At 37.1% G+C, this 22,646-nt stretch overlaps 1 protein-coding gene across 3 annotated transcripts in view; it reads right to left on the reverse strand.

Moving 5' to 3' along the window:
- SEL1L2 (SEL1L2 adaptor subunit of ERAD E3 ligase) overlaps positions 1 to 19,167 on the reverse strand; it is a 113,436-nt gene extending 94,269 nt beyond the window's left edge. For all 3 annotated transcript variants that reach the window (XM_032351441.1, XM_032351439.1, XM_032351438.1), the window contains exon 1: positions 19,035 to 19,167. In XM_032351441.1, coding sequence (XP_032207332.1) covers positions 19,035 to 19,092 — 58 coding nt within the window. In that variant the 5' untranslated portion in view covers positions 19,093 to 19,167. The remainder of the gene's footprint in view (positions 1 to 19,034) is intronic.
- Positions 19,168 to 22,646: the final 3,479 nt, after the last annotated feature.

Genomic DNA, 22,646 nt, shown 5'->3' on the forward strand with positions numbered 1-22,646 from the left:
TACTTAGCCTAATTATATTTGTGTATTAGAAATCAGACAATGTGACTAATATTATAGCTACAGTAAATGTCTAGTAATTTTTAATCTCCATTATCACAACTAGAAAAAGTGGAAAAAAGCAATGTGATTTGATATATCCCCATTGTTATACTCCCCAAAGTGCACAGGATAAAATTAGAGTTAGTATGCACAGAAAATACAGACGCAGAACAAAAAGTACAAAGTGTCATGTGTATTAGAGCAAGAGGAGAAAATTATGGATATTAAGTGGAATAATGTTTGTATTATACACTGGACCAGAAAATCAAGCTGTCGGTGGCCAGATATTAACATGAAAATTACAAGGCTAAGAGCAATTATCCAAGGTAGGATAAGTGTAGATAAAACTGTAGATAAAAGAATTAGTGTAAAGGGAGGACGTATAAGAATCTAACTAGAGGAACAAACTATTTAATAGCTTAAAACATAAAAAGAATATAAAGGTAGTTGGTCATTATTTCCCACAGAAGATGCACAACAACAATATATGTTTTTTCTAAACTTCAGGCTTTTAGGTTTTCACCTAAAGAAAATGAAGTTTTGATTGGCTACTGCGGAACACATTCTGCTACCCACAGTATCTTGCACAAGGCTTTCTAGTAGGTTTTTAAATATCAACTGAAGAACATTGTCCCTCTATTTGTGTACTGATTATCAGAGGTCAGAGCCAGGAGTTCAGAGGGTGTAAGAGCCAAGGAAAATAAAAGGTTAGGGAAATAACTACTCCAAGAGAGTAGGACAGGGCCCTCGCCAAGGAACATTGCCTACCCCTGGAGCAGAGAAATCTGCCAACATGCACCTGGCTGGATTTCCAAATTGCCATGGACCTGTGATTGTTATACATGCCTCATTCCCATTTTTCAGACAGCAGTGTCTAGTGTAGTGTGGTTTTCTACTTCTCTCATACACATTGGGTATATGAGGGCATGGAAGATAACTTGTCCTTTTATTTCATAGGAGTCTGAAACTAAGAATAATTCAAGGAGCATCACTGACATCTTGACCTGATACAGATTATGAGATTATAGATTCTGAGCCTAATGTTATGATTGCATGAGTCTTGGGCAATATTAGAAGGGGGAGAATCATGTGGGACCTGAGAGTCCCACATGAATCATTGGGGCCTGAGAGTAGACTGCAGTACACTGTAATAAGAATGGCCCCCATAAGTCACAACTACTATGTTCATACCCCTTTACAGTGTGACTCTGCCTAATTCTCTCATCAAGAGATGGAGACTATTTTCCCTGCTCTTTCAATGGGCTGCCCCTGTAACGTTCTTCGGCTAACAGAAATGTGGCAGATGACATTGTTCAACTTCCAAGGCTAGTCTTTAATCCTTTCAGTTTCTTTTACCCTCTTGGAACAATGCCCTGAGACCACCATGCCCTTAAGAAGCCACAGGTAATAGTGGAGAGAAGAGAGGCCCGGCTGTCTCAACTGACCACCAGCTGAGTAAACCTTCATGAGCGAGCCCTGGTGAGACCTCAGAAAAATCACCCAGTCAAACCACAGAGAATTATGAGATTGCTGTTTCAAACCACTAAGTTTTGGGTTATTATGCAGCAGTTGCTGTCTGAAAACCTGTCTGCTTCTTCAGACAACTAGGACTCCTTGGATAGAACTCTCAGTTCTCAGAAGCTACAAAAGGCCAGTAAATTATGCCAAAATAAATAACATATAATATACTCATAGCACTGAGAGGAGGATTCGAGGAAAATAATATCCCAGAATATTTGTCTTGATGACAATTCTTTTCAGATCATCCTTCTCATGAAAGTCTTGATATACATTAACTCCTGGCTTTACACTTCATGTCCTTTCTTTCCAAGACATGGTTCATCTTCCTTTGACTAAACATTGGGACACTGATTAATGTGACTAAGATTCCGGAAACAAACAAACAAACAAAGCAGCACTTCCCCAAACACACACAAAAAACTACTCTGTATTTTATGAGGGAATCTGCCTGGGGAGTTATAGGCAAACTAAGTGTTTGCTTGTTTGTTCAAACAACATTTACAAATGGAACTAAACAGAAGTATTTTATTGATTCTCCCATGCTAGTTCTCTAAAATGGTACTTCATTCTTCATTGCATGTAGTAATGGTATAAAAAATACTAACTATTGGTTCCTTTCTGAACTTTCTTTCAGACTGTGCACAGTACATTGGCTTCTCTGACTTTACACTATCCTGGATATCCTTCTTTCTTTCAAACCTCTATTTTAGAGTTCTTCTTTGGTTTTATAATCACTAATGATTGTGTATTTCTCGGTGCTCAGTCCTCACCTCTTCTCTCCAGCATGGTCTAAGGGTTGAGCTGGGTTATCAACCCTATCAACCTATCAACTTTGGAGGGGACAGATGGTGAGTGCAAGAGGTCAGGAACTATAAAAGGATAATGTACTCATTCCTGAACAGGCAGCCACTTAAGTAAAGCTCTGAGAATGAAACAGTAATGACTGGAAATCAGAGTAATACAAGTCATAGGGGGATCCACAGAAGGAAGCCAGGTTGGCAGAGGTGAGACACACGGTAAGAGACAAATCTGGCAACAATGTTGGTTCCAAAAACTGGGACTAAAATCATGGGAGCAGGTCAGACTGGGGATAGAAGTGTGTAGATGAATCTAAGTCACCAGAAGTGGGCACACAACGGGGGAGATGTAGGAGTAAAAAGAGTGAGTTTGCGCCTACAGGGTTCCAGAGAAAATTTTGCCAAAGGGATTTCTGTAGGGGTGAGTTTTTAGTTTCCTGTGCAAAACTGCATAAATCAGACCCTCATCATTTCATGCCTACATTCTTACAACAGCCTCCTAACAGATTTAATCATGATTGCTCTAATTTTAATCTAATTTACATCTACCCTCAGAATAATTTTCCCTGAGTACTGTTTCCAGCAAGGCACACATCTACTTAAAAACCTGTTAAGTCCCTGTTGCTTACTGTACAAACACAAATTCCCTATGTTGACTTCCAGTTTTCTCTTCGGTCAGGTTTAACTCCACATTTATAAGTATTTTTCAAATACCAATAATCTGTTTCACTAGTTGCTAATTACTATTTGAAAGTTTTCTTTTTTATTTTCTTTAATTTTAACAGTTTCTATTGAGTGGACTAGAAGTCATCTATCAAAATTTCCAATAAAAAACAACTATGATTTTAGGACATTTATTATTTGGCTTGTGAGATACTTAGTTTGGACATCATTAAGTCTGGTATTCAGAAATAACACTTCATGTCTCCTTACTTAGCCATGTGACCTTGGATAAGTTATTTAACTTCTCTGAACCTCAGTTTCTTAGAAAATGGGAATAGCAATACTGTACCTATCTCTTGGAGTGGATGTGAAGACAGAACAGAATTAAAGTGTAGTTTTTGATGTTTGTTAAACACATGGCAGCTAAATAATAAATGTCAGTTCCCTTCTTTTCTCCAAAAACCTTTTAACAGCAATTGGTAATAGCATCTGTGAGAAAAGCACTTTCCTTATTGAAATAAAATTAAGAAACTATATGGTGTAAACCATGGAAGAAAAATCTCCTACTGAATTTTACCTGCTCTTTGGCTTTTTCTTATTCTGATAACTGCTGTACCTACCACCTTCCCTTCAAAATCCTTTCCCTGGTTACTCTTACTAAATCTAAAGCAGACTGGAATTTTTAAAATAGGGCTAATAATCCCATAGATTCTGGGGGGAGTCTGCTTTTGCTCTTCCCCCAGTGTGTGCTTTTTCTCTCACTTCCTTTCTCTCTCTCACTTAAACCCTCATTCTCAAATAAATAAAATCTAAAAAAAAGGAGAATAATTTACAGTCATTACCTCTATATAATTAGACCATTTTGGACATTATCAAAGTCTCCAAAGATAAAAAGGAAATTGCCATTTAAAATAAAAGAACTGCACTAATGAAAAAAGCATATTGCAATAACTTACTAGACCAATAAATACATTTGGTTTTTTTTTTTAAGATTTATTTATTTATTTATTTATTTGACAGAGAGATAGAGAACACAAGTAGGCAGAGCAGCAGGCTGAGGGAGAGGGAAAAGCAGGCTCTCTACTGAGCAGGGAGCCCGACGTGGGCCTCCATCCCAGAACCCTTGGACCATGACCTGAGCTGGAGGCAGCCAATTAACTGACTGAGATCGTGGCTTTAAAAATGACTGACGTGACGAGGCATTTAGTAATTCTTCTTTTAGTTTCCTCTGCCTAGAAATGTAAGGTTCTCAATGATCTGACCCTACTTTTTAAAACCAATTTATTTTTTCTTATACTTGGTTCTTATTCAAGTGGTGGTATCCTGCCACCCCATATGCTCCACTCATTCTTACATCCATGTCCTTTATCTGTGTACTTCTAAATTGGAATGTTTTCTCTTTCTTTCCTTAATATCCAAATTTTATTCAGTTTTTCAGCACATGTTTGTCATGTTTCAACACTGGGGCCTGGTGCCAGCATTGTTCTTGTCCCATAATAGATTTGTAAAACATACTTGTTAAAATGACTAAATAAATTTGCCTCCCTACCTACAGGTTTCCCTAGATATTTCAGCCGTAAGTAATCTCTCCCTTTTTGGAACTTCTTCAGGACTTGTGCTCTGTGTCATTCAGGTTAGCACCTCAATCATATATTAAATTTTACTCTATGGACTGTAAGATCTCCAATTGCAGAGACCACTTCCCTGTTTTTTAACTTCACTCATAGCTCCCTGCATAGTGTCTTAATTAAAACTGATGGTCAAATAAATACTTTTATTATAACACAGCATATAATTCTGCTTTTGGATCTAAAACTCAACCAAACTGCTTTTTAAGTTACTACTGAAAACTTAGTCTAAAGAGAATCTCAGGTTTGGAATTGTCAAATTTAATTATATAGCCAAAAAGACAATTTTTTTAAAAGGTTTTTATTTATTTATTTGACAGCGAGAGATCACAAGTAGGCAGAGAGGCAGGCAGAGAGAGAGGAGGAAGCAGGCTCCCTGCCAAGCAGAGAGCCCGATGTGGAGCTCGATCCCAGGACTCTGAGATCATGACCTGAGCCGAAAGCAGAGGCTTTAAGCCACTGAGACACCCAGGCGCCCCCACAAAGACAATTTTTTAAAAACAAAATAAGGGTTTTCATCTTTAAAAAAACCTTCATTATTGCTATGCTTCATCATTGCAAAAAGTCTGAATTAAGTGGTTCTATTCATGAAGTTATATTATTTTTACATCTTTATATAAGGTTCTGTTGTTCATAAACAAAGATGACACTTGAGTGTAACATTATTATTCTTTTTTTTTTTTTTTTCCTAGCTGCACTAATGAATTTCTCATCCATTCTGCTCCACCATTACAAATTTACAAATTTGGGAATAGGCAGACTAAGTTGAAGGTGCTTTTAACTTCATGTTTGTAATGCTTATGTATTTGATTGATTGAATCCAGAGAAGTAACTGATCAATTGCTTTGGGAACCTGATATAAATGATTTGAGTATTATAAGAACGAGTTTCAAAGCAGGTTTAGAACTCTTGCAGCTTTTAGCTCTCATATCTTTTCATTATCAGTGTCTCTCTGAAAGGTAAAGAAACATGAATTATCAGTGGAGCAAGAAAATAGGATTCAGAAGTCTTTAATTCTAGTATTAATTCTCTTTGTAAGTGGATATACTAATTGATCTTGGTCAAGGCATTTATGCTTACCATGTCTTGTTTTCTCTAGTGATCTAAATGTCTTTGGCATTATATAGCATTACCCGAAATTACAACAATATAACTTGAGGTGATTAAAAGTACTCCTTAAATAATTAATGTGGTGAGAATTAAAACTGAAAAAGTTCAGATATTTTACTTGGTACTACTAAGTTAATCAACCCAAGGAAATAACCATATTGAAAATCCCTTAGTTATGTATTTTGTTATATTTTCATAGAAGTATGAAAATATATTTGTAGGATATTATGTATGTGTTATAGTAGCTTTGATACTCCAAATGCGTGAGGTCCAACATTTATTGAATGTGAAGATAAGGCATTAGTTTATGTGTAGGAATTCTTTGTTAATCTGTATGATCTTGAGGAGTTCTGACATGCTATAAGATAAAATCCAGAATTTTAGGGTTGGAAGGGAGTCATCCCTACAATGGTGTTACATTTAATCATTTAATGGATAGACATTTATAACATTTTCAATTACTTTGCTATTACAAATAATACTGTAATGGATAATCTTGACATGTTTCCTGTGAAACATATATATGGGTTTGCCAGAGTAAACAATGAGAAATAGATTTGGTCACCTGAGAAGTAGTATGCCCAATATAAATTTTAATAAATAGCAAATTCCCAGAAAAGCCACTGATTTATACTTCCACACACGGTTTATTAGAGTATGAATCATTCCTCACCCTAACCAACTTTTCAATTTTTGCAAATGTATTAGGATAAACTAGTATTTCTTTCTTTCTTTTTTTAGGTTTCATTTATTTATCTGAGAGAGAGAGTGCACAAGAGAGCATGTATGAGTCGGGGGAAAGGGGAAAGGGAGCAGGAGAAGCAGACTCCCCTCTGAGGTGGGAGATTCATGAGGGGCTGATCCCAGGACCCTGAGATCATGACCCAACCTGAAGGCAGACGTTTCCCCAACTGAGACACACAGGCACCACAGGACAAAGGACATTCCACTGTTAATTTTGATTACTGGCAAGGTCACTTTGAGGGGCATTTGTATTTTCCTCTTCAAGGAAGGAGCTGTTCTATATTTTCCCATATTTCTATTAGGCTTTTAAGAAAAGATCTTTAGGAGCTTTAAAATAAATTCTGGATATTATTGGATTGGTGTTTATATATAGATACATTTTTCAGTCTGTTATTAGCTTTTTAACTGGTTATGGTATCCTTTGAAGCAGAGTTGTTTTAAAATCAAATGTAGTCAAAACTATCTTCTCTTCACTTATAACCTTTGTGTGTATATGTGTGTGTGTGTGTATGTGCATGTGTGTCTTGTTCAAGGTCTTACCAATCACTTGAATACATATTTTCCTATTTTTTATAGTTTTCCTTCTACTGTTTATGTTTTTAATCCATCTGGACTTGGTTTTTTTGATTGGTATGGAGTGAAATTTGACTTTTCCTAATAAACAGACAATTTGACACTAGTTCATTATAGTCCTCCTTTTACCCACTGCATTTAGAAACCTCCTTTCAGGTATTAAATTCTCATTTGTACATTGTTTCATTTTTAAACTCTATTTTCTTGATGCATTTGTCTATTCTTCTGGCAATACCCTAATTACTATAGATTTTTAAATTGCATATTTTACTACTTGATAGAGCAAGAACTTCTCTGTGCAGATAGACAAGCACCCACCCACATACACCTTTCTGGTTCCTCTTTTATTTTTTTAATTATTATTATTATTATTTTTAAAGATTTTATTTATTCATTTGACAGACAGAGATCACAAGTAGGCAGAGAGGCAGGCAGAGAGAGGAGGAAGCAGGCTCCCTGCTGAGCAGAGAGCCTGATGCGGGGCTGGATCCCAGGACCCGGAGATCATGGCCTGAGCCGAAGGCAGAGGCTTAACCCACTGAGCCACCCAGGTGCCCCCTGGTTCCTCTTTTAAAAACTTATCTTGGAAGGGGTGAATGGGTGGCTTAGTCAGTTAAGCATCCAACTCTTGATTTCAGCTTGGGGCTGTTGGGATTTGTCCCCTCCCCCTCTGCTTCTCCCCTTTCTCTCTCTCTCTAATAAATAAATAAATAGATAAAATCTTGAGGAAAAAAAAAACCCTTACCTTGGGAATTCTAGTACAATTTCTTTCCAGATGAATTTTAGAATAAGTTGTCAGATTCATTTAAGAAATGTGGGGATGCCTGGGTGGCTCAGTTGGTTGAGCCACTGCCTTTGGCTCAAGTCATGATCCTGGGGTCCTGGGATCACCCTGCATTGGGCTCCTTGCTCTGCAGGGAGCCTGCTTCCTCCTCTCTCTCTGCCTGCTTCTCTGCCTGCTTGTGTGTGCTCTCTCTCTCGACAAATGAATAAAATCTTAAAAAAAAAAAAAAAACAAATGTGTTGATATTTTCACTGGGACTACATTGGGCTTACCTGGCATATTTACAATACTGAGATTCATTGAGGTGCATAGCCTTAATTTATTCAGTTTTCTGTCTAATGCTCTTCAGAAAATTTTCATTTTTATTACTCATATATGCCTTGTTTAATTTTTAATAAATTTATTCCTAGCTATTTTTAAATTTCTGTTGCTACTGTGAAAGGGATTTTTTCTTTTTTCAAGTTTTATTTAAATTAGTTAACATACAGTGTAATATTAATTTTAGCTGTAGAATTCAGCTATTCATCGCTTACATATAATACCCAGCGCTCATCACAAGTGCCCTCCTTACTACCCACCACTCATTTAACCCACCCCACTGCCACCTCCCCTCCAGCAGCCCTCAGTTTGTTCTCTATAGCTGAGAGTCTGTTTTCTGGTTTGCCTCTTTTTCTTCCCCCATGTTCATCTGTTTTGTTTCTTAAATTCCACATATAAATGAAATTGTATGGTGTTTGTCCCTCTCTGACTTATTTTGCTTAGCATAATACTCTCTAGCTCCATCCACATCATTGCAAAAGCCAGGATTTCATTCTTTTTTTTAGCTAATATTCCATTGTGTGTGTGTATATCTATCTCTCTCTCTCTCTCTCTCTATATATATATATATATCTCACATCTTCTTTATCCATTCATCAGTTGATGGACATCTGGGCTCTTTCCATAATTTGGCTATTGTTGATAATGCTGCTATAAACTTGGGGTGCATGTATACCTTCTAATCAGTAGTTTTGTGTTCTTTGGGTAAATACCTAGTAGTACAATTGCTGGATCATAGGGTAGTTCTATTTTTAGGAACCTCCATACTGTTTTCCAAAGTGGCTGCACCAGTTTGCATTCCCACCAACAGTATAAGAGAGTTCCCTCATGAAAGGGAATTTAAAAAATGAATTTGATTGTTAAATTTTTTAAAATTAAAAAAGACATTTACGTAGATTTATCATGTTTTAAAGGTTTCTTTGACTACCACTAATTTTTAGTGTTCCTCTTGAACCTCTGTTTTATTTTGCTGGATCATATTTTCCAGTGAATATTTCAGTTAGGATTTGTGGATGATAAATTTTCTGAATATATTCATGTTTGAAAATGTCTTATTTTGCCATTACACTTTTAAACGGTTTGTCAGATTATGTAATTCTAGATTCAAAATCATTTCACCTCAGTACTTAGAAAATATTTCTCCAGTATCTTTTTATACACAATGTTGCTAATGAATTTGAAGTCACCATACTACATTTCACCTTGCAAATAACGTACTTTTTCTCTTTTAAAAAGATTTTATTTATTTACTTGAGAGAGAGCATGAGAGAGCATGAGGAAGCATGAGAGAGCATGAGAGAGCACCGAGGCAGAGGGAGAAGTTGACTCACTGCTCAGTACAGAGTCTGAGGTGGGGCTTGATCTTAAGGACCCTAGGATCATGACCCGAGTCAAAGGCAGAAGACGCTTAACTGACTGAGCCACCCAGGTGCCCCTGTATTTTTTTCTCTTTAGAAGCTTTCAGGATTTTCTGATTATCCACAAAGTACTGAAATTTTACCATCATTTCCTAAGTGTACATTTTTTCTCCATCTTCTCACTTGGCACTCAATGGAACTTAATCTAAAGATTCTTAAAAAAAGGTCTTTTCATGATCTGGGGAATTTTATTTAGTTTATTTATCTCTTCCTCTCAGTTCTTCTATTTTCTCCTTCTGGAGACCCCCTTATGTGAATTTGTAACTTTTGCATGCATCCCCCATGTCCTTGACCCTTTATTTCATGTGTCATCTCTCTACCCATTTGCACTGTGCTTATAAGAGTATTTCTCCGTTTGATTTTTGAGCCTCTGGGTTGCTCTTCAGCTCCATCAATGTTGGTATTCAGCCTTGAGGTTTTTATTTTTACTATCATATATTTCATTTCATTTCCAAAATAGCTCATCTTTTATGGCTACAATAACATCTCTAAATACATCTTATGAGAATCATTTTATGTTTTGAAGGCTACAGCTGGGGGCGCCTGGGTGGCTCAGTGGGTTGAGCCACTGCCTTCGGCTCAGGTCATGATCTCAGGGTCCTGGGATTGAGTCCTGCATCGGGCTCTCTGCTCGGCAGGGAGCCTGCTTCCCTCTCTCTCTCTCTCTGCCTGCCTCTCCATCTACTTGTGATTTCTCTCTGTCAAATAAATAAATAAATAAAAATCTTAAAAAAAAAAAAAAAAGACTACAGCTGTCTCCTCTACTTGTTCTGTTTCCTCAGGTATTATGGTGTAGCACATGTGTGTTTTTGTGTGTAGGCTGACGCTTTTCATTTCTGTGGTGTCAGTTTTCCTCATGTTGGACTTGAATTTCCCCTCTTAATCAGTCTCTGAATGCTATAACAATCACCTCAGCTTCACCAGCAACTTTGTGGGCATTGCAGGATAAGCTATTGGGATGTGACAGGACCTAGTTGTCCAGGAATAGGTGCTCCTTCACTATCACTAGCCATTTGCAGCAGAACTTACATCTCTGCCAAAATCCCACCCCAAATCTCCCACCTCATGCCTTGTCTCCTTGTGAACTCAGATTGAGACCTAAAATGAAGTTGCTTTCCCATGGAGAGAACATGAATTTTCTTTTGTCAGGTGCCTGGGGCAGTACCAAGTAGAGGATTATCTTAGGTCTAGTTCTAGGCTCAGGGTACCTGGGATTACCCAGGCTATAAATCTCCAGGGAGGCTAGCCTGTGGCTACAATTCTCAGGAATGTATTTTTTCCTTTTCCTTTACTCTCTGTTCTACTAAGTGTCAAGCCTCTGCAGATCCCTGGACTTACGACGGCGTGGATTTACTTCTGGGTTGCCTCTATCCTAAGAGTAGAGCACTTTACGGTCCTCGGTTAATGCTGAAAAAGTCTTATTAGACTCCTCACCTTGGACAGGTCTTGAGAATTACATTCTGTTTCCTTGCTCTGTGAGGCCACTAAAACCAAAGCCCAGGTTTGCCTGGCTTAGAGTAACAGCTGCTTTGATGTTCAGGTACAGGGCTGGGACCGAGGTGAGGCAAATCCTGGCCCTGCTCAGATGTTCTGTGCTTACTTCTCTGGATTCTAGCAATCCTTACATTTTTGTCTGGTAGCTCTTTACTGTCTTCTCAACTCTGTTTCATTTAAGAAGTTTGTATAATTTTGGGTGCCTGGGTGGCTCAGTGGGCTAAAGCTTCTGCCTTTGGCTCAGGTCATGATCCCTGGGTCCTGGGATCAAGCCCCACATCGGGCTCTCTGTTCAACGGGGAGCCTGGTTCCCTCTTTCTGTCTGCCTCTCTGTCTACTTGTGATCTCTGTCAAATAAATAAATAAAATATTAAAAAAAATTTTGTATAATTTATGGACTATTTGTTTTCAGTGTGAGTGTTGGACCAAATAACGTAGTTACCTAGCCTTTCATTACTAGAAATTAAAGTGCTGCCTTCTTCTTTGCATATGGTGGTGGTGGTAAGGGGGTAGGAATCAGACTGCTAGGCTGTTGTTTCCAATCAACAATCTTTTCTTTTTGCTTCAGGGATTCTTACCTTTTTCCTGAGTCCACTTGTACATCATATATAACCATATTCTCTTTTGTACATTTTGGGGTAAAAGTTTCTTCTTTTATCCATTCCATCTCCTATTTTGTCTTTTTATTTTAATTTTCTTTTTAAGATTTTGTTTATTTACTTGACAGAGAGAAACACAGTGAGAGAGGGAGTACAAGCAGGAGGAGTGGGAGAGGGAGAAGCAGGCTCTCTACAGAGCAGGGAGCCTGATGCGGAGCTCAATCCCAGAACCCTGGGATCATGACCTGAGTCAAAGGCAGATGCTTAATGACTGAGCCACTCAGGTGTCCCTCCTATTTTGTCTTTTAGGTATTCATAATTTCTTTTTCATCAAGGGTATTCCTACTAGTTTTCTACAGATGATGAGTTGTTTTTGCTTATTTTTAAAGATTTGTTTATTTATTTATTTATTTGACACAGAGAGAGAGAGCACAAGCAGGGATAGAGGGAAAGCAGGCTCCCCATGGAGCAGGGAGCCTGATGAAGGGCTTGATCCCAGGACCATGGGATCATGACCTGTGCCAAAGGCATATTCTTAAGTAACTGAGCCACCCAGGCATCCTGAAATTGTTTTTAAAACTATCTTCTATCAGGGAAGCTGCAGGGTGTATATTTTTTCCATTCTGTGAATATTCTCTTCAAGGCCAATGCTGCAGTTTTGACAAGTCTATGAGGCAGACTTAAGACTTAAAGATGTCTTAAGAAACCAGTTTTTCCTGCCTAATGTATCTCCCTGGCTGATGAACTATATAAATAAAATTAGATGGCTATAGTAAATAAATTGCAGATGCCAGTAAAATTATAAAATCAATGAAAAACTGATAAAATGCCACTGTTGGAGTTTATGTAATCATCATACTGCCAAAACAACTGGTTGAGAAGTAAATAATCAGTCACCTAGCTGTTTGTTCTCTACAGAAGCAAACATATGAATACTACATTTTAAAATGTTTGAAAGATGGGGGTGCCTCAGTGGCTCAGTGGGTTAAGCCTCTGCCTTCGGCTCAGGTCATGATCCTGGGGTTCTGGGATCCAGCCCCGCATTGTGCTCTTTGCTCAATGGGGAGCCAGCTTCCTACCCCCTCTGCCTGCCCCTCTGCCCACCTGTGATCTCTGTCTGTCAAATAAATAAATAAATAATGTTAAAAAAAATAAAATGTTTGAATGATGGATTGAATTTTTCTATTTTTCATCTGGCTTCTTGGTAGTATGTAGAAACAGCCTGCAGCAACTAAATATCATTATGAGGCAAAAACTTAGAGCAGTCCACTTTGGAGAAGACAGACTTAGAATAACAAACATGTGATACAGAGTTAAAACAAAACTTGATTCCCACTGGAGGATTCAGATCTTACTATACGCGGTACTTCAGGGTTTTGAAAACCTGTAAATTTAGACAAGTAAGAATGTCTGCACGTTCTACCCCACAGGTGTTGGGAATGTGTTTTACAAATTTTAAAGTGTTACAAGTGCTAATTTTAAAAATTGTTGACAATCTGGTAAGGGAGTTAAAAACTAACTCAATTATGAGGCCATGATGCATAAGAAAATAAAGGTGCAATGTGCTTTGAGGAATGGCTTGGAAAAGGTTTTTTTCTGGAGGAGTAGAACTTGAGATGGATCTTAAAAGATGAGAAGGATGTTGTGCTATAGACTTATGGTGGTGATGGGGAAGAAAATGGAATGATAGTATACTTCTGCAGACAGTCCATCACTGCAGATAGCTTGTCTGCAGAACAGATTGAGAAAGACATGCAAGAGAGAGTTAGGTAGGTATAGTGAGTCGCTGATGGTTTGAATTAGTTGAAACAGAGTATGTTTGTAACAGAGAAAATAGAAAGGAAGTTGGGATTTAATTGCATAGGATTTTGACTGCTAGACAAGATGTTGGATTTTATTCTGCATAAAGCAGGTGCTTGAAAATTATGATCAAATCTGGGGTTTAGGAATATTATTTCTGGCAATACTGTATTGTGAATAAGAAAGAAGAGTTAGAAGTGCAGTCATGTAGATAAAAGATACTACAATGAGACTCTAAATTGAGACATGAAAATGCATGGATGGGAGAAACACTGTGGAACTGATAGGATTTGGCAAAGGAATAAAGGAATTAATAATTGTAAAGGATTCGGAGATTTTGGCTTTGCAGAATGACCCTCTGGAATCCGTTTCACCACTCTGGGCCTCAGTCCTACATCTATAAAAAACCTGGAGTTAGATGATACTTAGTGCATTATAACTGTATGATTATACAGTTTTGTGTTTGAAAAGTAGAGGAGCAGGGATGGATATTATTAGTACAACATTAATAGAATCAATATTAATTAATAATAATCAATATTAATATCATTGATATATTATTAATGCCATTCATAAGAGAAGAAACCCAGAAGAGGAGCTAACTTTGAGACTCAATTTACGACTTTTGCAGACCATATACTATTCATGAACATCACGCAGCTGACCCTGCACATCTAGAGTTCAGGAGGAAGATCTAGGATGCAAATACATATGTAAAAGGAGCCGGGCTTGGAAGAGAGTAACAGAATATGAAGAACAAGAGAGCCATGCACTGAACTTTGGGCATAACATTTAAAAGGAGGGTTTAGAAGGCAAGCCAGAGAGCCTAAGATTTTACATAGGTTAAGGGGGGAAAGAAGATGGTGAATAGTGTCAAATGCTGCATAGAAGTTAAGTAGCAAGAACAGTGAGAGGCTACTGGGTTAGTTATCAGTGGGCTATTGGTATTCTTTGAGAGAGCAATTTCAGTGGATGGGAAGTAGATCTTAGGATCAATCAGGAGCAGATAAGAGGGTTGGCACTGGCAGAGAGAATTCTTGGAGCAGGTATGTGACAAGAGGGACATATGAATCTTTGTATGGAGAAAATGGAGTAGAATTGGGAAGTGTCGGAAGAAGGCAGGTCTACAAAGCAGCCTGGATAGTGGGAAATAAGGCTGTTGGATGGGCTTTAATGGGTTCAGGGTGCTGAGGGAGGGTGTATTCCTCCAGCTTTCCTTAGCTTGAGGGTTGCCCTCCAGCCATTGTGTGCTATTCTACTGAATGGTTCCAAAGAATAATAGTAACCGTAGAAGTAGTAGAAGAATTGTAGAGTTGTAGAAACCTTTCAGATGAACCCAGGTTATGAAGAAAGAGCCTTACATCATTCAGGACAAATCACAAAAGAGAAATCAGTTTCCTTACTGATCAATAACATAATACAGCAATCAAACTTCTCCCTAGTAGTTAAAAAATCCCACCATAACACACCTGCTCTCTCCTGCTTCTCTTCAAGGAAAGATGCTCCAGATACTTAAAATGTATTCCACCCCCCACCCTTTTTTAGAAGTGTAATGTAGAAGAACTGAAAGGAAGCAAAGGTAACTTAGAACTCCTAAATTTCACATGGTATTCAAAACAGCACTGGTAATAGCAAGCCTATTTCTGAAGCAGTAAGATATAGTCTGCTTGTACTGTTTCAGCTCAGTATCCTCTGTGACGTGTCCAAGACTTGGCCTTTATGTGTTTCCTGTCTGGACCTGACAAGGAACTAGATATGATTGCTAGACAATTGATTTCTGAATTCTGATTAGTTCGAGATCAATGAGCAACTTGCCTTTTTCAACTGGGGTAGAGTTGTTGGGTGGGTGTCAGGGGAGAGAGTTGCTATAAACTTTGTTTCATTTTGTTTTATATATATATATTTTTCTAATTGTAGAACTTGTAAGGTAATGAAGAATTACTACTAGAAAGAGATAGATAAGATAAGGAAACCTGGGATCCTGGATAATGTAGAGCCAGATTTCTGGCTATGTCTTTTCTCTGCTTCAGTTACATACCCTACCCTACCTTAAATCAGAGGCTGGGTTGGTAGGGTGCAAAGAGAAAAAACAACAACAACACACACTATTGATGTTACTTCAATTTTCTAGCCACGCTTGGGATAAACTATTCATCTTTCCATCAACTTTATTCTGATTCTTTCCATACTTTATTCTGAGGATTTACCAAAAGGCAAAAAAAGAAAAAAAAAAGTCTCAGCAACTTTTTAGAACTTTCCCTAGGTGAGTGCAGAGTCAGTGCAATCACATAGTTAAGGCAGCTTTCTTCTAAATATTTTTGTTTAGATGAAGTAAAAATACATTAACATCAAGTGAAAAAATGTATAAAAAATGCATGCTTGCAAGGTATATTTGAGTGGAAAAATGCAGATCTGTCTGTTTTGCCTAGAGAACTCGGGGTAGAAAGGCAGGAAAAGAAAAAATAGAGTGGGGTTAAAACTTGATTTTGTGTACGAATCTTAGGTCTTTTAGTACTAGCTTGTAAAGTAACTTTTCTCTCCCCTAGTAACTACTTCTCTGGGTCTCTGTAGACCTGCAATCAAGAAATGATCTATTGAAAACTCAAGTTTGACCCTGCAAAGTGCCAGAAAGAACTCTGTAATTATCATCACTGTCTCTACTTTCTCTCTTCTTATTCACTCACATCAATATCTATCTGGTTTTGTCCCTGTTTCTCTGATAAAACTGTCCTGGAAAGGGAAAGATTCCCCAGCTATTAAATCCGGTGGTGACTCCTTGGCCCTTACCTCATTCCTGCACTATCTCTGGCATCTGGCACACGCCCAACTTCTCAGCACACTCTCACTGTGGATTCTTTTTTTTTTTTTTTAAGATCTTATTTATTTATTTATTTTTTAAGATCTTATTTATTTATTTATTTGACAGAGAGAGACACACACACATATACAGAGAGAGAGAGGGAACACAAGTCGGGGAGTGGGAGAGGGAGAAGCAGGCTTCCTGTCAAGTAGGGAGCCCAATGTGGGGCTCAATTCCAGGATCCTGGAATCATGATCTGAGTAGAAGGCAGACACCTAAGGATTGAGCAGGTGCCCCACTTTGGACTCTTATGTCACTATTCTCTCTAGCCTTATTATCCATCTACTCCTCTCAGTCCCCACTGCTATTGCTATAGTTAAGTCCTCATTGTGGCATTTCACTTTGGTTTTGATGAGAATTTTCTTAATGGTCAATGATATTTAATATATTTTCATGTATTGATGGTCATTTTTGTTTCTGGAGAAACACTTACCGAATTCCATAAGTACATATTCAAGAGAAATGAAAGCACATGTCCAAACAGAAAACCTATGCCCAAGTGTTTGCTGCCCTTTTAAAAAAACTGGGTTGTTTTTATACTCTGAATATCAAACCTTATTGGATATATGATTTGCAAAAAATTTCTCCTGTTTTGTCCATTGTCTTTTCAGTTTCTTGATGATGTCCTTTGAAGCATATAAGTGCTTAATATTGATGATGTCCAGTTTATCTGTTTCTTCTTTTCTTGTGCTTTTGGAGGCATACTTAAGAAATAATTTTCCTCATCCAAGGTCACAAAGATTTATGCCTATTTTCTTCTAAAAGATTTAAAGTTTAGCTATTATATTTAGGTCTTTAACCCATTTTATATTAATTTCTATGTATGGTGTGAGGTTGGTAACCAAATTATTATTATTATTTTTTGCATATGGCTCTGCAGTCATCCCTGTTACCTGCTGAAGAGATTATTCTTTCCCCTCTCAATTGAGTTACTTTGGCATCTTTCCCCAAAATCAATTGACTATATGAATGTGAGGGTTTATTTCTGAACTCTGTGCTATTCCATTGATCTATATGTCTGTCCTCATGCCAGTATCATACTGTTGATTACCATAGCTTTGTAATAAATGTTGAAGTGTGAGTCCTCCAAATTTATTCTTTTTGTTTAAAAATGTTCACACCTGTATTCATTTTCAGATCATTTTCTTAATTTCTGCAAAGAAGTGGCTGGGATTTTATATTCAATCTGCAGATCAATACTGGAGAGTATTGCTGTCTTAATATTAAGATTTCTAATCCATGAATATGATAAGCCTTTTCACTTATTGGGGTTTTCTTTAATTTTTTTCAAAAATATTTGTAGTTTTTGGAGTATGAGCTTTGTACTTTTGTTAAATTTATTCCTAAGTACTCTATTCCTTTCCATGCTATTCTAAATGGAACTGTTGATTTCATTATTTTTTGTTTGTTCATTGTGACTTTAAAGAAATATAGCTGATTTTTATATATTGACCTTTTATTATTCAGCCTTGCTGAACTCATTTCTTAGTTCTAATAGTTTTTTAGTGGATACCTTATGGTTTTCTATACATAAAACCATGTCTTTAATGAACACAGGTAGTTTTACTTCTTCCTTCCCAATCTTGATTTCTTTTATTTGTTTTTATCTAAATGCCTTGGCTAGGCACCCCCTGTACAATGTTGAAATGAATAAATAGAATTGGTGAGAATGTCTTGTTCCTGATCTTAGGGGGAAAGCATTCAGGTTTTCACCATTAAATACACTAGGTGTGGTTTTTTGTTTGTTTGTTTGTTTTTTTGTTTTTTTTAAGTATAGTTGACACACAGTGTTACATTAGTTTCAGGTGTATAGCACAGTGATTTGACAGGTTTATATATTATGCTATGTCCACTACAAGTGTTGGTAAAGGTGTGGGTTTTTTGAAGATGCTTTTTATTAGGTTGAGGAACTTTCTTTTTCAAATGAGTTGAGTGTTTTATCAGAAAGGGGTGTTGAATTGTGTCAAATGTCTTTTCTGTATCAGTTGAAATGATCCTGTGGTTTTTGTTTTTTATTCTATTGATGTGGTAATTTACATTATTTTTCATATATTATATCAAACTTGCATTCCTGGGTAAATGTAAATAAATATTTCTTAGATTGAATACATGATTGAGTAAATTATATGAGGACTGGATAAAAATTAATTCAATAAGAGACCAGAGAAATAAGACTGGAAAATAATTTCCATTTTAAAATAGTAACTAGTCAAGAATCATGGAAACTTTAGAAATACAGTTGTTATTGTGAAAAGATTAAAAAAATATTTTAAGAATATAGAGTAATCTGCTTTACCACTCTTTGAATCCTCTACTTTTCCTTTAAAGTCTGGAACTAGATCTTCATAATATTCTGGATTAAACAAAATTTAATAACCTATCTCAAATATCCCTATTCTATAAAAATTACTATAATGCTTTCCTCATAGATTTGCTCAATCTTTTCTATTTTTATCTCACTCCCTCCCTATCTCTCTCTCTCTTTCATACACATAGCCTTTTCAAGTATTGTCCTAAATAAGAGTATCACTGATATCTATCCTTCTTGGATATTTTTAAGTACTTACCCCAAAATAGTATCAATTGGGAGTATAGTGATACTTCTGATCTTCTAATCAGCTTCCACCCTTACTGCTGTTAAAGAGAAAAGATTTTCATAGGCAACCATAAGGACAGAAAAACTTACTTTTAATTATGACCCCAAGAATGATCAATATCTCAATTAACAGAGACAAGAGCTTCATCTTCTCCTGAGCAGCTCCTCCTCACTGTAACACAGGCAGAACTAGGTGGCTGGCCCACAAGCTTCCTCTTTTCAGGTCTGTAGGGGGTCAGGATTTGGTTGCTAAGCAACCACTTCCTTACTCTTGGACCAATGAGCTGCCAGGATGTTCCTTTCAACTGCAAGGAAGGTGGCTGCTGAAGAGAGCAGGTTATAGGGAGGGAATCGTATCTATTCTGCTTCTCCTCTGGTAAGAGATAAGCAGTAGGTTTGAGATAAGAGTTGGTCTCTGAAAGGAAAGGAAGAAACCAGAAGTCCAATTTGTACATGTCCACAATAATGTTCAAAAAATAGATTTGCTAGATGTTCTTATATGTATTTTACCTTCAGCAGTGCAAACTGCACTTAAATTAAAACACAATTAAGTATATAAGCCGCTGACCTTACATCATCCTTTACTTTAAACTCTGAAGGCTATAGTGGACAAGAAACATAAGGACCAAGTCTGCTTTGGTCCCCATGTGGGTGAAAATCTTTATACTTTGTTTGAGTAAGGAACTGTTGAGGTTTTACTGGGACAAAGGCAAATAAATCCTGGTGATTAATGACATTTTTTTGTTGTTATTGTTCAATGACTTTTTTTTTTTCAATGACTTTTTAAAAAAAGGCATTTCATTACACTTTCATTAAAAGGTATTTAAAAACACCTTCTTTACTATCTTTAATAATGTGGGCATTTCACAAGTGGGTACCCTCAAGGCTAGGATCAGAAATGAAAATTAATATTTAGGTAAAAGCACAGAACTATTAAGACTACCTAAGGAATGGAGTTAGCTGAGAAAACTATGCGAAAAATATGTCAAACATTTACAGTGTATACAGGTAATTCAGAAAGAGACACATTTATTGCCTTGAATTTCCAGGTTTACTCCTTTTGTAAATTAGTTTTCCTATGCTTTACTCTCTGTCTTCCTCTTATAAGTACACCTGTGATTACATTTATGGTCAACCATGATGATATAGGATAATCTTCCTATCTCATGATCCTCAATCATATCTGCAAAGTCCCTTCTGCCAAATGAGGTAATATTCATAGGTTCCAGGGAGTAGATTCTGGAAATCATTGGGACCATTGTTCAGAACTCTCCCTAGAGTGTTTTCCTTTCACCAACGGAGTTCAAAATGGAATTTCCCCAATTTCTGTACTTTTTAAAAAGTACCTAAACATAATTTAATTAAACTCTTAAATATCATCTCTTAAGCATTCTCCAAATCATCTTTTTTTCATTCCCCATTTGGATCCAGATTTATTAGCATCTTTTAGCAGATGATTTTGCCTCATACTTTTACTGAAACCAAACTCACTGGACCTATCTTCCCTCTACTTTCTTTTTATTTAAAACTTTTTTGAGTCCTCATTCTTTTTCTAATTCGTCACAAAAGATGAAATGCACTTTCTGTATTCTATTTTTTTTGAAGATTTTATGTATTTATTTGACAGAGAGAAATCACAAGTAGATGGAGAGGCAGGCAGAGAGAGAGAGGGAAGCAGGCTCCCTGCTGAGCAGAGAGCCTGATGCGGGACTCGATCCCAGGACCCTGAGATCATGACCTGAGGCAAAGGCAGCGGCTTAACCCACTGAGCCACCCAGGCACCCCTCTGTATTCTATTTTTGATTCTATCTACATTTACTCTATTTTATTCTGATATTTCTAACATTTGTCCTTTTCTCTCTTTTTTGTTTCAATCTTATGAAAATTCTTAATTTAATCACTTCTCATTTCATATCTCAGAAATATTTTACCTTGGTTATGGTATCCTTTCAATTGCTATCTCCTCTAATTATTCTTTAGCCTCTAAACATGTAAAAAAAAAAAAAAAGTCCACAATCACTACTTCTTGTTTCTCTCACTTCTTTTTCAATTGTTTTTATTTTCACTGATTTACATAGACTACAAATCCAATGATCTTTTCTCAGTTTTCATAATATTTGATCTCTGTGAGTTATCTGACATTTCTGATCACAAACATCTTCTTGAGAATATATTATTGGTTTCTCTTAAAACTGAATTTCAGTTATTTTTCTACTTTCTTGAACACAATTTCTCAGTCATTCCATCACTCCCTCACTCATTCATTTGTTGAATAGCTACTGTATGCTAAGGATGAATGGTAACTCTCCTTCAGACATTTGTTAATTTCATTTTCTTCCTCTCTTAGTCTTCACATTAACTTTATGCCCTCTCCATTGTAACCCTTTTTGGTCTCACATGCTCTCCCTCAGTTTTATCAACATCTCTCTATGAATAATGCTCATTTAAAGTTTTTCTCATTCAATAATTTTTATTGAGAACCTATTATGTGTCAGGCATTGTACTATTCTCTGTGGATAGTGGACATATTTCCTGTCCTTAGAGTCTGTAAGTCCACAGTGCAAGATAAATATTAATGAAAGAATCACTAAAATAAAAGTATAATTACAAAGTGTAAATAATGCTTTATAGGAAAATAAATTAGCACTGAGGGCATATAAAAGAAAACTGTGGGTAGAGGTCAGGTGGGGTCAGAGTTAGGGAGGGCTTGGCCAGGGAACGATTTTTAACCTTAACTCTGAAGAATAAGAAAGGGTCCACTATGCAAATTGTGTGTTAGGCATCGTGGCAAACAAGTGAAAAGACCACATGGTGTGAATAAGATGTGTTCAAGTAACTGAAAAGCTCTATGGTTGGTATGACTGGAACCAGAGATTGAGTGGTAGCGGTGGAGCAGAACTGGTAGGCGATGGGCACTCTCCATTCTTAATGATTTAGTTTTTATAAGAGTGTAGTAGTCAGCTTGGGCTGCCATAATAAAATGCCGTAGATTGGATGGCTTAAACAAAAGAATTTTTAAAAAGATTTTATTTATTTATTTGACAGAGAAAGACAGAGAGCACAAGCACAGAGTGCAGGCAGAGGGAGAAGGAAAAGGCGGCTTCCCTCTGAGAAAGGAGGCTGTTCAGGGCTCTATCTGAGGACTCTGGGATAATGACCTGCGCTGAAGGCAGACACTTAACTGACAGCCATCCAGACACCCCAACTGAAATTTTTTCCCCACAATTCTGAGGACTAGAAGTCCATGATCAGGATGCTGGCAGTGTCTGGTTATGGCAAAGCTCTCTTCCTATCTTATAGATAGCCATTTTCTCACTGTGCCTTCCCATAGCGGGTGTGAGGGGTAGGTGTAGAAGGAAGATGAAGAGATATATATTTATCTACCTCTTCTTATAAGGCTACAGTCCTACTGGATTAGGGTCCCACCCTTGTGACCTCATTCAACCTTAAGTACCTCCTAAAGACCTACTCTCCAGATATAATCCCACAGTCAACTAAGGTCTCAATTTTGGGGGAATACAATTCAATCCAAAGCAAAGTGCACCAGAAGGTCATTGAACAATTTATGCCAGCGAGGTGACATGATCACATCTGACAAGGTAATTCCAGATGCAGGGCAGAGAATGGACAAAAGAGGGGCAAAAGAAGAAATGGGGGCAAATTAGGAAGCTTTTTTAAAGAACCCAGTTAATTTCTTAACTG

The sequence above is a fragment of the Mustela erminea genome, chromosome 7, assembly GCF_009829155.1.
Source record: "Mustela erminea isolate mMusErm1 chromosome 7, mMusErm1.Pri, whole genome shotgun sequence".
Lineage (NCBI taxonomy): Eukaryota > Metazoa > Chordata > Mammalia > Carnivora > Mustelidae > Mustela > Mustela erminea.